Source organism: Ovis canadensis, chromosome 19 (assembly GCF_042477335.2).
Source record: "Ovis canadensis isolate MfBH-ARS-UI-01 breed Bighorn chromosome 19, ARS-UI_OviCan_v2, whole genome shotgun sequence".
Lineage (NCBI taxonomy): Eukaryota > Metazoa > Chordata > Mammalia > Artiodactyla > Bovidae > Ovis > Ovis canadensis.
The window spans coordinates 68,376,608-68,393,280 of record NC_091263.1 but is presented as its reverse complement, the minus strand read 5'-3'; the positions used below and the strand labels follow the sequence as shown (position 1 = coordinate 68,393,280).

General features: G+C 46.8%; 1 protein-coding gene across 1 annotated transcript in view; it reads left to right on the top strand.

The window, feature by feature from the left end:
• The window catches only part of LARS2 (leucyl-tRNA synthetase 2, mitochondrial), a 145,693-nt gene that overhangs the window by 72,213 nt on the left and 56,807 nt on the right, over positions 1 to 16,673 (top strand). The window contains exons 8-9 of the mRNA XM_069560888.1: positions 14,672 to 14,779; positions 15,243 to 15,402. Coding sequence (XP_069416989.1) covers positions 14,672 to 14,779; positions 15,243 to 15,402 — 268 coding nt within the window. The remainder of the gene's footprint in view (positions 1 to 14,671; positions 14,780 to 15,242; positions 15,403 to 16,673) is intronic.

The window sequence follows — 16,673 nt, the reverse complement described above, 5'->3', positions numbered from 1 at the left end:
GCTGCAGTCCATGGGGTCACAAAGCATCGGTGACAACTGAGCAGCTTAGCACGCACTGCTCTTTGGGAGCTCAGGGACTAGCACAGGAGACCTTCACAGACATGCGAGGTCATGGCCCTTGGGATCACCATCGAGAGGTCACGGCCCTTGGGATCACCGTCACACTGCAGGAGAGCACAGGGGAGCTGAGGAGCCCCGTCTGCCCAGTGTTCGGAGGAGGTACCGCCAGATGGTGGTGAAAGCTGGGACGTGCAGCATGTCTGTAAGGGAGTGTTTCGTTGCCTTCCAGACGTTCAGGGAACTTCACACTTCACAAGTCTTTCCAAGTAGAGCTCCTGCTGGCAAGAAGGAGACAGGCAACACCGAGCCCTTAGGAGATCAGGGAGGGTGGGCAGTAATAAGCCAGCCCTTTCCCTGCCCGCTTTGTGCCTCTCATCTTGGCTTCACACCGCACTTGGGGGTAAAGTAGAGACACCTTTCCCAGAGCTCCCTGGCCTTGTCTGCCCCTGCAAAGAGGGAAACTCAGGGGTTGGAGTGGTGTGGAGGGGAGGGAGGGGAGCAAGGCTATGACAGGAGCTCTGGGTGTGGGGTGTGGGGGAGGAGACTGGAGCAGAAAGGCTGCCCTGGAGGAGCAGTGGTGCACCGGTACAGGGGTCTAGGCCCCTGGTGTCCCTGGCTTCTTAAGAGTCCCCTGTGCTCTGGATTAGGGACCCTGGGGTACCCTTGTTCTGATCCCAAGGCCTGGAGTTCCCTGTGAAAGCACTTGGCCATCTCCTGGAAAGAGGGCTGTTGCCTGGCTCCCTGCTCTTGCCCTCGGGTCCTCTCCCAGCCCCAGAACAGAGACTCGGGTCACAGGTGGTGCCCGGAAACGCCTCCTCCGAGCAGCGCGCAAGTCCTCACGCGCTGTCACGAGCCTTTGGCGAGGGATTGGTCAGTGGGGTTTGGCCCCTCCGCCCTACCCTGCCGCCCAGAAAGATCCTTGGCCCCGATGTCTCCTCCCGTGTGTGCAACCGGGACCTTCACATGGTTGGCCCGTGCACCGAGGAGATGTTGGCTGAGCAGCCAGATGAACAAGCGAGAACCATTTCACAAGCTGTCGGCCTTTCTGCAGGGCTGTTGTGATAAAAAGCCGTGAGGACACAGGCCGAGGCCAGAGTTAACGATTCTAATGCTGAGGTTTATGTACTGTGAGGGGCAGGGGTAAGCCCAGTGGCTTGAAAGCTGTTACCGCGATCACCCTCGTTATGCTCCGCTGTGGCCAGTCAGGGCTGAGAGTGGCCGCTTTCCTCCCTGCTTGTAAGAAACAGTTGATCCGCGCCTGCGCAGTAGGGGCCGCTGAGCCCGGATCCCCCGGCGCCGGCGCCCAGGGCAGCCTCGGAGCTGGCTTCCTGCCGGAGTGCCCCTCCAGGCCCCGGCTGTCATTTGTTTTGAAAACAGCAGACTGCTCCTATCCCAGGATCTGGTTTTGACTCCCTGTCTCGCAAAGCTCATTAATTGTTAAAGTCTGCTCCTTCTTACATAATATCTCATACTTCCTTCTGTTCTCAGTTTCACCTCCTCTCCGGGAACTTTTCTCTCCTACACCATGAGCTGAACTCTGTTCTTCACCTTCCATCCTAGCCTCTCAGCCCTCAGGGTGATCATTCGCTGGTGCCATGGGGTACAGAGGAGTCTTTCTGGGGTGGGGATGGGAGCAGACAGGTGGGAGAGGGGGACAGAGGCAAAAGGAAAGAGAGTGATTTGAGGCTGACTGTGCCCCAGCACTTTGTCCGCGAGCAGGAGGCTGCCTGGGGTGAGTCAGGAGACTTGTCACCACCCCCTCCCCACCCACAGCCCCAGCCAAGGGACCGGGCTCCTCAATACCAGCTGGGAGTGACAGCAGACCTGCTGGGAGGCCTCTGGCCGACTCTTAGCAGGCCTTAGGGATCACTTTTGCCTGGAAGAGCTCATCAGAGTTGGTCCAGGGCTGGGTTCCAGCTCTGGATCCAGAAACCACTGTATTTCATGACAGAATAGGCAGATTTCCTCTCCCCTAGACGTAGTGCCTACCTGCCGCCTCGGGAGTGTCCCTCACCATGAGATCAGGTCCAGGGCCTGATCTTATTCCTACCCCTGAGTTCTTGCCTGCACCGTGTCCCTCCCATCCACTGAAGACAGCCTGCCTGCACACCCACTCCTGCGCGAAGAACTTCCGAAGGAAGGAAGCGCAGTCTCCAGCTTGGCACACGTGCTCTGCAAGCAGGAAGGTTCCCTTTATCATTTTTGTTTCGGAGATAGGAAAAATGATTGGTTGTCGTTCAGTCGCTCAGTCATGTCCAGCTCTTTGCAGCCCCGTGGACTGCAGCACGCCAGGCTTCCCTGTCCTTCACCATCTCCCGGAGCTTGCTCAAACTCATGTCCATTGAGTCGGTGATGCCATCCAACCATCTCCTCCTCTGTCACCCTCTTCTCCTCCTGCCTTCGGTCTTTCGCAGCATCAGGGTCTTTTCCAGTGAGTCGGCTCTTCGAATCAGGTGGCCAAGTATTGGAGCTTCAGCTTCAGCATCAGCCCTTCCAGTGAATATTCAGGGTTGATTTGGTTTGATTTCCGTGCAGTCCAAGGGACTCTCAAGAGTCTTCTCCAACACCACAGTTCAAAAGCATCAATTCTTCAGTGCTCAGCCTTCTTCATGGTCCAACTCTCACATCCATACATGACTACTAGAAAAACCATAGCTTTGACTAGACAGACCTTTGTTGGCAAAGTAATGTCTCTGCTTTTTAATATGCTGTCTAGGTTTGTCTAGGAATGATTACTAGGGGAAAATGGGACAGATAACCTTAATAGTGTATTTCTTATTGTATACTGACAAATAAATTATAAATTTGATTAGAAAAAAAAATGAAGAGAAAGTAAATATTATATCCTGCTCTTAAACTTCCCTAGTAGCCTTTCTGAACATCCTGGCCAGGTCCTTTTGGAACATAAAGGGGTCCTTCGTTCTTGAGGTGCTAGCCTGGACTCCATTGGAAGAGGAAAGAGATCGAGTAGCATCTCATTGGGGGCCATCCCTGGAGGGCTAGTGGCTGTCACCAGTGAACCCTTTTAGCTTAGGCAGTCACTGGAATTTTAACATTGGAAGAAAGCCAAGAGAACATTATACCGGCTTCTCCACGTTAGGCCTCGTCTCCTAGGCTTTCTAATCCCAGCTCTGACCTGAAAAACATAAAAGCCAGCAAAAATCCCCTCATGCCTGCCTTTACTGCTGCTGGAAATTACAAAATCAATATGATGTCTAAACACAAAGGGATATGGTGTTGCTTCATTTTAAGCAGCCCACATCATCCTCCTGCTCCCCAGGGGCGCTGCTGGCAAGACCAAGGAGTCCCGGAAAATTACCACCTGAGCCCACTTCTCATTTGATACCTGGGGCCGCCAAGCCTAGGAAAGCCAGGACCCAGCTCGAGTGTCCCTGGCCCTGGGCGTGTGCTTGGTCTGCCTGCTCTTGAGCACTGATTCCAGAGCAACCAGGCATCTCCAGCAACCACAGGCAGAGGGCAGACAGTCAGAGGGCGGGTGTTGTGGGAAGGAAGGCGAGTTAAGCAATGTTACAGGAGCTCCAAGAGAGGGCACAGATGGCCAGACAGCAGAGAGTGCAGTGGGTTGCCGTTTGCTGGTCTGTTCCTGATGGAATTGGTGTTTTGGCCTCAGATCTGAGAAGTGTCGTGTTCTGTGTCATTCTCTAACACCCTTTCCTTACCCCAGGGCTTTCTGAACCCAGCTGCCTGGAGAACAGTGAGACCGGACCAGGGGCTGCCCCTGCTATGAAGGAAGTGACAGTCATTAGGAGATACCTGCATATCCATATTACATTATTCTGTTCTGTTTTTCAAAGTAAGCATTTTCTTATAGAAACGGGCCATTTTCCACAGTATCTTTCCATTTCTCTCTATATTTTGCTTACTATTCCAAGGTAACTGACTCCGAGTGTCAGATTTATTCAAAATAGAGAGATTTAATCCTTTCTAGAGCTATAATAGGGAGAAGGAAATGGCAACCCTCTCCAGTATTCTTGCCTGGAGAATCCCAAGGACAGAGGAGCCTGGTGGGCTGCTGTCCATAGGGTCGCACAAAGTAGGACACGGCTGAAGTGGCTGAGCTTGTGTGCATGCATTGGAGGAGGAAATGGCAACCCACTCCAGTGTTCTTGCCTGGAGACTCCCAAGGACAGAGGAGCCTGGTGAGCTGCGGTCTATGGGGTCACACACAGTTGGACGCAACTGAAGTGACTTAGCAGCAGCAGAGCTATAATGAGTTGTGAGCAGTGTTAAAATGCAAAAACTCTCATTGTTTAAAAACAGTATAGAAACAGCATGATTTTAATTATGTGAGAACATATGCACAACTACACACACTCACACTGCATTTTATCAGTGCTAACACACGATTGGTTTTAAAGTTTATGCTCCACCTAGAATAAAAAATGCTGTCAATCAAAGACACCATTGATTGTAAGGCCTGCCCATATTTCAGGATTTTTGGGGAAAACATGCATCTCAGAATCAGTAGAAGACAGGATTAATCAGGATGGAAGGATGTAGAGCCAAGATTAAGAGTGATCTCCCTGGATGCTGAAGTTGATTTGGGGTAACGGTTATCTTTTCTCTATCCTTTTCTGTCTTTTCTAAACTCCCCATAATGCTTATTGTTATTTTGAAAATTGTGAAAATGCAAAGCAGCCTGATAGCAGGGTTAGGTCGGCACTGATCTACACCAAATCTCTAGACCTGAGTGTCTTGGAAAAGGATAGTTTTATGTTCCTACAAGTTTTAAGGTAACAGGCAGACTTGCAGGATGTCCCCTGAGACGTCTGTCCCCATTTTGTTTGTCTTAATCAGACCAATAAAAGCTTTTAGCCTTGCTCCCAAGACTCCCCTTTCCTGGAACAAAACCACCTTTTCAGGCAAAGGTAGCCTCATGCCACAGGTTGGGCTGAGTTCCATACTCTGTTTGCAGGACAGTGATTTAATTTCTTCCTCCTCCTGAGGGGTACAGTTGTGTGTGTACTTCGTCACTCAGTGGTGTCCGACTCTTTCTGACCACCCCCCAGACTGGAGCCCACCAGGCTCCTCTGTCTATGGAAGTTTCTAGGCAAGACTACTGGAGTGGGTTACCATTTCCTCTTCCAAAGGATCTTCCTGACCCAGAGATCAAACCCGTGTCTCTTGAGTCTCCTGCATTAGCAGGAGGATTCTTTACCACTGAGGCAACCTGGGAAGCCCAGCCTCTCTTTTATCCTGTGGAGCCAGGGGTAGTGAAGTGACGTGAGCGGCCTCTGGGAATCAGAAGCTGCGTCATGAGACAGGTGGCTTTGTCCTTGAGAGAGTTTGTTCTCCATCATCTGCACTATGAGGAGCCTGGTGGTGACATTTCAGAACCTGTAGTCACCATCTCTTAGAAGTCAGTACAATTTAAATCATTTTCGCTGTTGGTTAGCAAATAGCAAAAAAGTGGGTTACTTGAGTCAGAGGAGAACAGAAACGTTAACCAAGGCTGATGCATTGCCTGAGCTGATACATGAGTAAGAGGAGATTGGTCAGTCTGGCTGCACCACAGCTTCCTGGTTTCCTTCATCACGTCCTCTCCCACTGAGCGGCACACAGGACGACCCCTGGCGATGCCGCCCAGGGAGCACTTCCTTCTGTGCAGCTGTTCGGAGACTGTGTAGTGGCACTTGGTCTCTTCCTCCTTTTTGCATGGCTGAGATACACACTGGACGTAAGCATGGGCTGCTGGATGCCTCTTCCTCTTGCCCCTGCAGTCCTGTGAGCCACATCTTGTCGGCAAGTCATCCATCATTTTCAGGGTGCCTTCTCCAGTAGCTCAGTGGTAATGAATCTGCCTACAAGTGCAGGAGGCCTTGATTCGATCCCTGGGTTGGGAAGATCCCCTGGAGAAGGGAATGGCAACCCACCCCAGTATTCTTGCCTGGAGAATCCCATGGTCGGAGGAGCCTGTAGGGGCTACAGTCCAGGTCGGACACGACTGAGCAACAAACACGTTCACTTTCACATACTTTGCTTAGACCTGATGGTTTCCTTTCTGGGTTAACAGTACCTTCACTGGAATTGAGACCCTTGGATAGCACAACTGTATTCGTAAGTGAATGGTTTTCACTGAGATGCTGTAGCAGATGGATTTTGCTAGAAATGCAGAAGAAAGGTTGAAGGAGGACCATCAGAGGGAGGTAAACGAGATAAATGTGATGCCAGGGCTTTTTAATGACCTTTTTAATGAGTGAGACATTTGGGGGACTTTTGGCATAACTTCGTGCCAGAGCCACAGCAGAAGCGCGAGACTTGCAAGTGAAAGAGTTGACTCCTCTAGAATGTTCCAGAGGGAACGCCTAGGTTTTTTAAACATCTTACTGGCTTCAGAATTGACTTTTCTTTATTACAACTCAAATATGTACTGTATCTTTCAAGTAGCTGCACTGAAACGATTCCAAAGACAAAAAGAATAAAGAAATCTTGGTAACAATAATAAGTTTTAGAAAAAAAATAGACAAATTATAATTCAAAAATAATTGCTAATCAAATCAGACTGATTCAGAAGAAGGCTGAGTGTTAAGCTTTTTTAAAATGTCCATTTAAATTAAATACTGTTAAATCCCCTTTCACATCTGTATCGAGCTCTCATGGTTCTTGTGTCTTAGCTTTCCCCTTACTGGCTAGTAAACCCACTTGTTTTAAAAGGTCTGTATTTCTCAGTTTTCCTAAACTTTTTGTTGTTGTTGGGTAGTCACTAAATCCTGTCCAGCTCTTTGCAATCCCACGTACTATAGCCCTCCATGCTTCTCTGTCCTTGGGATTTTCCAAGCAAGAATACCGGAGTGGGTTGCCATTTCCTCCTCCAGGGGGTCTTCCCAACCCAGGGGTCGAACTTGCTTCTGCTGCATGGGCAGGCAGATTCTTTACCGCTGAGCCACCAGGGAAGCCCAGCCTTTCTTTTTTTTTTAACAAGGTCTTTAAAATGTGTCGTGTTTAAAGCATGTCTTCTAGAATTTTTGTTTATGGTTTTGACGTACTTTGTTCTTCATGCTTTAGCTCACATCCTGTCTTCTCTTGGGAAGTATGGATTTACTCCTGCCTCTGAAGGAAAGATCAGATTAGTCATGCTATAGCTAATCCTGTTCTTACCCCCAGCATTGCAGTTTTGGTCTTCCTCTTTCTTATTCCTGATTCTGTTTTCTTGTGACTAAAGCCTTTTCCGTTGGGTATGTACTTCAGTGCCTCTGCTGGTGGTCCATGCTCTTAAACTTGGGCTCACACTGTACAGTGCTTTCTCAGCTTCTGAAAGCATCTTCATTCACGTGTTGTGAAGCAGTAGTGGCTGTCTTTTCAGACTTATCCTAGTTAAATGATTATAAAGCCCCTTGTAAACCATCCTGCTTCTACACATAGCATACACAGAAGTACTTCTCTATATGCTAAAGAAGAACCACAGAGAAACTTTACAGTTGGACTTCAACTGAGTATTAAATACAATAATTATTTGCAGAAATTAAGTGAAGTGCTCATTCACATTGTTCATTTCTAGGTTTTGCATATGAAAGAAGCTGTCTCTCTGTTTTTTAAATTTACAGGCAGTTGCCTGAAAACTTGAGTGTGATGGTCCCAGAACAGTCAGATTTGGGTCATTCATTATTTGGGGATCTGCTGTTGACTTGGTCAAGTGAGCCACTTTTTCATGAATTAAGTGAAGGGAGATGAATAAATGAATGGTTTCCAAGTTGTGCGCAAGCCTGGCAAGTGGAGGGAGAGGGGAAAGAGGAGATAGCAGGGAACCTCCTAATGGTTCAGCCTTCAACTCTTTGATTTGGGGTCCCTCAGATTTTATATGGAAAAGGATTTCGTAGCACTTTAGTAAAGAGTCTCAAAGCCTGCTATTTTCCCAAGTTTTGGATTCTAGGGACCAGTTTAAAAAAAATGTGTTAATCTCTCAGTCATGTCCAACTGTTTGAAGGCCTCCTCTGTCCATGGAATTCTCCAGGCAAGAATCCTGGAGTGGGTTGCTGTTTCCTTCTCCAGGGGATTTTCCCAACCCAGGGATCAAACCCAGGTCCCCTGCATTGCAGGCAGATTCTTTACCATCTGAGCCACCAGGGAAATTTAGGTTGGCCAAGGTGGGGAGGGGAGGCATGGCCCAGTGGCAAATGGAAGGACTTGATATGGATGCTGTCCCCTGTCACTATAATTGCAAAACACCACAGAAAGGATATACTCTGAACACACCCGCCAAACAAGCAGGTAAAACCAGTTCTTTGCGTTGAACAACCGCAAATAATGACTTTATTTTACAGCGGGGACTAAAAAGGGCTTGTTCAGTTGTTCTCCAGAGGGTGGTTTCTTTTCTTTTCTTTTTCTTCATTTCTTTTGATTTTTAAAAATATTCATAGATTTGGTAGGGATTTAAGCAGGCGTACATTTTTTCCTGCCACAATTAGCATATCAAAACATTCACATTTCATTCTATTTGAATCTTTTGTCCTCATCGAGCTGTGAATATTTTAAGCGAAAGCACTTCCATAGGATGTATTCTAGCCTTGACAGTTCAATCTGGAAGAAAAACACCAGGAGAAAGTTTATAAACTGCGGCTCAGTACTGCAGGGGAAGGGAGGGGCCAGGAAGGGTGTCAGAAATGGACCCTGTGAGCTCCGAATTGTCTGTGGCAGGAAAGGATGGGGTGGGAGACGGAGCCAACTGTCAGATCATGTCACACGGATTTTATCTGATGGAAGAACATCAGATCTCCTGAGATCACATGTAGGTTTGTTTGGAAGTTAAATGGAATCTCAATGATCCTTGGAAAGGAAAAGCCGCGGGTCATTTGAAGTTCATAAAGTCCTAGTTACATGCTTGCTGACATTTAAGATCCCTTAAATGCTGTGTAAATTGGAGAGCTTTCTAAAATATACAATTGTATCAGAAGGCTTTTTAATAGTTTATAAACATTATGTCTTATTATTCTAATATTAATATATAATTAATATATTCACGATTTTAACACTTTTGCTACAATGATATCAAGACAGTACAGTTTTAGCTAGCATACATCAAGATGTTGAGGGACTTCCCTAGTGGTCCATTGGCTAAGGCTCCGTGCTTCCAGGGCAGGGGTCCCAGGTTCGATCCCTGGTCAGAGAGCTAGATCCCACTTGCCACTATTAAAATCCTGCATACTGCAAGAAGGACTTGAAGATGCCGTGTGCCACAGCTGAGACCCAGCACAGCCAAACAAATAAATACTTCTTTTGAAAAAGAGGTTGAAACGTTTAAAGTCCATTATCAGTTAGGAAACTTGGTTGAAGCAACCTGAAGTTACTCTGGTTAACTGAAGCCAAAAGAGAATTGATCAGAAGAGGATCAGGTTCCTCATAGCTGGATGGGAAGCTGGAGACACAGGCCTGGGCAGGAGTCAGCGAGAACGAGAGCACAGCTGAGATCTTGTCCCAGGAATGGTCTGTCTTAAGTCTGCGCTGCCTCTCAGTTGTGGTGTGGCATTTAAACCAGTTGACCCTGTGCCTCTGGGTCCCCCCTCAGTGTTCTGACTGTGCTGAGCCCATGATGGGTTACACTGTTTGTTTAACTTCCACAGGGGAGAAGAGTAGGGTGGGAAGAACACCCCCTTTCTAGTTTCCATAGTTGGTTGGTGATGGGGCCCTGCCACTCACCCATCTTGTGATTCCCCTCCCTACCCTCCCCAGAAAGGAGAGACTTCAGATGCTCGGCAGCTTAAACAATACAAGTTCATCGTGCAGTTGGGGAGCAAGTTTCTGAGGAAGGTGAGTCGTAGTTAAATGAGGCTTAAGGAATGAGTTTTTGGCCTCACTCAAGGGAGCTCAGTGATGTTGTGCAGATTGTTAGACCTCTGGGAGCCTCTGGGTCCTCATCTTAAGAAAGGGAGCTTTGATCACAACCCCAGCCCTATTTTCCAGGAAAAAGATACAAATATAAATAGGCTAATAGAAGCAGGCAGATCTCCAAGAAGTGCCTCTTTTAACTTAGAGAATGATAAGTCGAAACTATCTGAAATGCACAGGCGGGAAAGCTGGATTTAAGGATCTCTGCTAGAGAGCAGTCCCTGCAGGCTGAGCTGCAGGAAAGTGTGTGGACTTGGGGTCAGCTGCACGTCGCTGCTGATGCGCTGCCACAGTTCTGCCCGGTACTTGTGGGCTGACTTAGAGGAAATTCCTCAGGCTTGTTTTCTCATCTGTGAGGTGGAGATAATACTCCTTGATAACACTCCTTGACCATGGTGAAGATTTAAATGAGCTCCCATACGTCAAAGTGCCTGCTGCATAGGAAGCGATCTACTAAGGTTACTACATCCCTCCCTAGAGGCCTGGGGATCTGGTTCTAGAACATAGTCCTGCTCTCTGAATCTCCCCCTGGAGTGGAGGGAATTAAATGGGAATTTAATGAGCATTTGCCCAGTTCAAGTTCACAGTCCCAGGCTCTAGGCCAGGCCCCTTGTGGGGTTTATAGAAAAACCAGAGTTTGTCCTTGCATTACTGAGCTCGCAGGCCGATGTTTCCCTGTGCCGCACTTTCTGGGAGCAGCATGAGAGAAGAGGTGCGACCTGTGTAATACCAACCTTAGGAGAAAGTCTTTGTTTTACTTTTACATTTTTATTATAAAATGAAACACAGATAACCATATAAAACAAATATGTAGTTTACTGAATTAGTTTAAAGCAGCTGCCCTTGTAGGTCAAGATAGTGGATCTCGCCAGCACTCTGCAAGCCCTCTACATGCCTCATCTCAATGTAACAGCCCCCCAGACCCCCACAGTCGGCACTATCCTGACTTTGAGAATAGTCACATCCTTACCTTTCTCTATAGCTTATCACCTAAATGTGCCTCCCTGGATAATACAGTTTATTCCTACCCTCGTCTTTTAAAGTTGATAATGTGTGCTGAGTGTTTTAATCTGTAGGTTTCCCTCTTTATCCCTTTCTCTTTCTTACAGTTTATCGGTGAAGGACTGGGCTGTTTGGCCCATAGTTTCCTGGGTTTTGCTGATTGAATACTGATCCTGGCGCATTTCCACACGTCCCTGTGCCCCCTGGACTTCCTGGCACCTTTTTCATTTTTGTTTTTTGCCTGCACTGTGCAGGATGTGGGATGCTGGATCTTAGCAGTTCCCCATCCGGGGATCGAACCACGGCCGCCTGTATTGGGAGCATGAATCTTAACCACTGGACCACCAGGAAAGTCCCACCTGGCCCTTCTTATTCCACCAAACACAACGTCTTCTATAAAGGAGCTCAATGGCCATATTCTAGTGAAAGTGGATGGGAACACGGAATCTTTGGTACATGATTCACTCATAATTGAGATACCGCATACCATCCTCTAATTTCCATGGCAGCTGATTTCTTTTGAAAGAATTTCTAGGAAAGCCTTATTTTAGATGAAGTTTACATTGCAGTTCTTACCAACTGACTCATTTTTATCCCTCATGCATCTTTAGAATGATATATCAAAGATCAGATCCCAGAAATCCCATTAACCTCTGGGTTATGCAAAAATTAGTTGTTCAGGTTTTCAAGTCTGTGGTGTCAGTAACAGAAACTGTGTTTCTAATATTTTTTTTTGTAGCTTTCTTAAACTGTTCAGGCATATGTAGTTCTGCAAATTCACGTTCCGCTTATGTCAGCCAGGAAGGGAAAATATGGAGAAACTATAGTTTACCTGAAAGAGTGTGGGAATAGGCTCTTTTAATCAGTAAGTGTTCTCCTTAGCTAAATGTGTTCAAACGCACCTTCATGTATGTGACAGTTTCTAAGGAATTTGTATGTAACTCAGTACATACAAATTACAGATGTATATAATTTAATGTTTCTTCAGTGAGTCACGATCTTATACTGCCTTACAGCCTTCACTATGGGTGATTTTTTTAAAATGATTTATAATTTTATTTGTTGACTGCGGTGGGTCTTTGTGGCTGCACACAGGCTTTCCCTACTTGCGGCAAGCTAGGGGTACTCTTCGACCGAGTCCAGAAGATTGAGATGATAGAATACAGGTTATTATGTGTTTTGCTAGAAAGTATTACCCAGAATCTTCTCACAAATCCTAGTTATTACCACCTTCCGTTCATTCTGTTAACATATTATCTTAGCCTCTGGCTAAGCACGAAGTTTAGTTGTGTTTTATGAGTACTCAACAATAGAGAAGAAAATACTATTTCTACATACAGTTCACTGTTGAAACAGTATTAAAATTTCTCACTGAAGAAGCAATAGAAAATAAAATTGATGTTAGGGACTCTGGCAATCCTGCTTTTGTGTATGCCCAAACTCCGGGAGTTGGTGATGGACAGGGAGGCCTGGCGTGCTATGGTCCATGGGGTCACAAAGAGTTGGACACGACTGAGCAACTGAACTGAACTGAACTGAAGCCTCCATTGCCTGGATGAGGTCCTTTAGGGGTGAGGAATTAATACATTCTGGGGAATAAACTAATTCAGCCTGCAGGTGTCCATAATACACAGTTTATGTCTCAAAATAAATTTCTGAGTCCTGAAGCTTGCAGACTCTCCCAAATAAATGAGAATGGATGGATAGATAGATAACAAATTCAGGAGATGCTCTGTGTTGTTTATCACATGATTGAGTAAGAGTCTCTGCACTGTAGGTGAAAGAATGCAGTTAGTAAGTCTGGGAGGATCACAACAAACTGAGGAATTCTTCAAGAGATGGGACTACTAGACTACCTTACCTGCCTCCTGAGAGACCTGTGTGCAGGTCAAGAAGCAACAGTTAGAACTGAACATAGAACAATGGACTGGTTCCAGATTGGGAAAGGAGTACGTCAAGGCTGTATATTGTCATCCTGCTTATTTAACTTACATGTAAAATACATCATGCAAAATGCCAGTTTGGATTAACCACAAGATGGAATCAAGATTACCGGAGAAATATCAATAACCTCAGATATGCATATGACACCACCCTAATGGCAGAAAGTGAAGAGGAACTAAAGAGCCTCTTCATGAAGGTGAAAGAGGAGAATGAAAAATCTGGCTTAAAACTCAACATTCAAAAAGTGAAGATCATGGCATCTGGTTCCATCACATCATGGCAAATAGATGGGGAAAAAATGGAAGCAATGACAGACTTTATTTTCTGGGGATTCCAAAATCACTGCAGATGGTGACTGCAGCCATGAAATTAAAAGACACTTGCTCCTTGGAAGAAAAGCTGTGACAAACCTAGACAGCATATTAAAAAGCAGAGACATCACTTTGCTCACAAAGGTCCATCTAGTCAAAGCTATGGTTTTTCCAGTAGTCATATACAGATGTGAGAGAGAGTTCGACCATGAAGAAGGCTGAACACTGAAGAACTGATGCTTTCAAACCGTGGTGATGAAGAAGAGTCTTGAGAGTCCCTTGGACAGCAAGGCGATCCAACCAGTCATTCCTAAAGGAAAGCAACTGAATATTCTTTGGAAGAACTGATGCTGAAGCTGAAGCTTCCGTACTTTGGCCACCTGATGGAAGAGCTGACTCACTGAAAAGACTCAGATGCTGGGAAAGGTTGAAGGCAGGAGAAGGAGATGACAGAGGATGAGATGGTTGGATGACATCATCAACTCAATGGACATGAGTTTGAGCAAACTCTGGGAGATAATGAAGGACAGGGAAGCCTGGCGTGATGCATGGGGTGGCAAAGAACGCGACACGACTTAGAGACTGAACAGCCAGTCTGGGTTTTAGTCCAGGCTCATCTTTTCCTGTAGGTGGCGCTAGTGGCAAAGAACCCCGCCTGCCAGTGCAAGAGATGCGGGCTCCATCCCTGGATTGGGAAAAACCCCGGGATGAAGGCATGGCAATCCACTCCAGTATTCTTGCCTGGAGAATCCCCATGGACAGAGGAGCCTGGCACGCTACATTTCAGGAGGTCGCAAAGAACCAGACACGACTGAGTGACTTAGTGTGCGTGCGCACACACACGGATTAAAATTAGACAAATATCAATGAAAATAAAATGTGCGCCTCTAATAGCAAATGTTACACACATCAATGTGATGATTTCTGTTACGCTAATTTTTATTTTTACAATAAACTTATAATGCTCTATATATTCTATAGCTGAGCTAGAGAACAGCCATGGCTTATCTTAGAGTCTAAAAATTCATAAACACGTGCTTCTTTTGTTTAGGTTCTAGACTGGGGAGGAGAATGCCCCAACCACATCCGTCAAAGATAGGCGTGTTGTTGTTTAGTTGTTAAATGGTGTTTGACTCTTTGCTACCCCTGGACTGCAACACACCAGGCTTCGCTGTCCTTTACTATCTCCCAGAGTTTGCTCAGTTTCATGTCCATTGAGTCGGTGATGCCATCCAACCATCTCATCCTCTTCTTGTTAACTTTCTTCTTTCTCTGAAACCTTGGCTCACTGAGAACAGCGAAGTGGGTGAAGCCCATTTCGTGGAGTGGAGTCGTGATGGGCCCATCTGTGTAACCTTTGCTGGGCCCCTCTGATTGGCCAGTGAAGGAGAAAAGGCTGAATTCCTGAGCCTCAGTGTCCCCAGTTCTCCCGCCTTAGTGAGCCCCCAGTCATTTGCTTTGTCTCAAGCAGTCTGTAGTTTCTACTTCTCCATCTCCTTTCATTCCTACAGGCCATGCAGGACGCGCTGGCAGACCTTCCGGAATGGTACGGGATAAAAGGCATGCAGGCCCACTGGATTGGGGACTGTGTGGGCTGCCATCTGGACTTCACGTTAAAGGTGACTGAGCAGGAGCATCTGCCGCAGTTAATGCTCACAAACCCCCTTCTGCCTCTTTAGACCTCTTTTTAGAAAAGTAGGTGCCTGTATTCATCACATAAATCCTGGAGGAAAGTATAGCACCTTTCCCAAGACAAATAACTGACAGTTATTATTGATTCATGGACAGAGGAGCCAGGAACTGGGGAAAGCCTCTTTCTGGGCATGCTCTGACGTCCTTCGATGGGGACCCCCAGGTGGGCCTGGCGTTAGGCCCTGGGGAGCCCTCCTGAAAGAGGAACTGTGGCCCTCTTCTCTCTCCCGCTGTCTGCCCCTGCCTGGGACCATCTCAGGCCCCCACGTGCCTGCCGCTGCTGTCCCCCCTGCCTGGGATTGAGGAGGGGTGGGAACAGGGGATGTGGGCTGGGGAGCACGGCAGCCCAGAGTGGGGACTGAGGAATGAAACGACTCTGCCTCTTGTCAGGTTGATGGGCAAGTCACAGGAGAAAAGCTGAGCGCCTACACAGCCACCCCCGAGGCCGTTTATGGCGCCTCCCACGTGGCCATCTCTCCCAGCCACAGGCTCTTGCACGGGCACAGCCCTTTGAAGGAAACCTTTCGGAAGGCCCTCGTCCCTGGCCGAGGTGAGTCGGCAAGTTAAGGTTAAGACGGGGGCGTTACATTTCACAGAGTTCACGGTCCTTTCACAAACGTCATCCTGTGTGATCTGTTCCTCTCCTTGGCATGACTTTATGTGTCGATTTTAAAACGTGAGGATCAGAAAGAGACTTGAAAATAAGTTACGTTGAGTCAGGAGTTTCTCCGCTTCTTTAAGTTTTTGTTTGGAAGTTCAACTCTTTCCCTTTAAATATAATCTAGATTCAAAGCTCTTTTCTGATAAGAATAGAATCTTGTGCTTAATTTGTAGTCTCATCATCAAATAAAACTATACTGACAGGGACAGGAAGGAAGCCAGTGAGAAACAGAGGAAACATTTTCAATAACTTAATTTTAGTGTCTCTTAAGAATTCACAGAGTGATCTGAGCAGACCAGCAGGGTCCTGGTCTTTAATGAGAATCAGGCTGACCTCAAATTGGCATAGCAAGTGTTGGTCAGTGAGGGTGAGAAGCGCCTGTGCATTAGTCTAAAGTCCAGGGCTGCGAGCCACAGAGTCCATCCCTGGCTCACCCAGAGGAAAGGGGAACATACTGGAAAACTGTGGGGAAGAACCAGCCTGGAGGAAGACTTGGCACAGGCAGCCACGGGAGTTGGGGCAGGAAGAATGAATAATGTCTTAATACCACTGACTGAGGGAATCTGCTCTCACCTTGCCATCAACACTTGGGGCACTTGCTGTGAGATCTGTCCTGCAGAGAAGTGTGTCCGATCGGTACAGCTGGGGACCCCTGGCCTCTGTGTTGGCCGAAGGAAGGCCAGGTACCTTATTCCTTGCTAGGCCCCCAGGACTGTCATCCGTGAGGAAGGGATGGCTCTGTAAAACTCAGGCTCTCACCACAGGAAAGGGTATGGATCCTGGGCAGGCGAAAGGAAGTCCCCTGTAAATTAGAAGTAGGTCTCAGGAGAAATGTAAATATTTCTGTAAAAATCTCAGCCCACTTCACTTTTCATAGACTATATAAACTTCAACCCAAGGCACATAGTCTGAATTATTGCAGGTCTGTTTAAGTTAGTAGATTAATAAAAATTTTTGAATGGTAGTATAGTTTTGTGTTTTTTTTAAAAATAATTGGAATGCATGAAATAGCCAGGAGGAAAGACTCCCTGATCAGATTGGAAAGATAAACAGTGTTGCCCCAGCTTCTCTCTGCTTAAGATTTATAATTGCTCAGATCAGTTAATACTTACTGAGAGCTGGCTGTGTGCTGAGCACTCAGGGATGGGTAGGTGGCCACT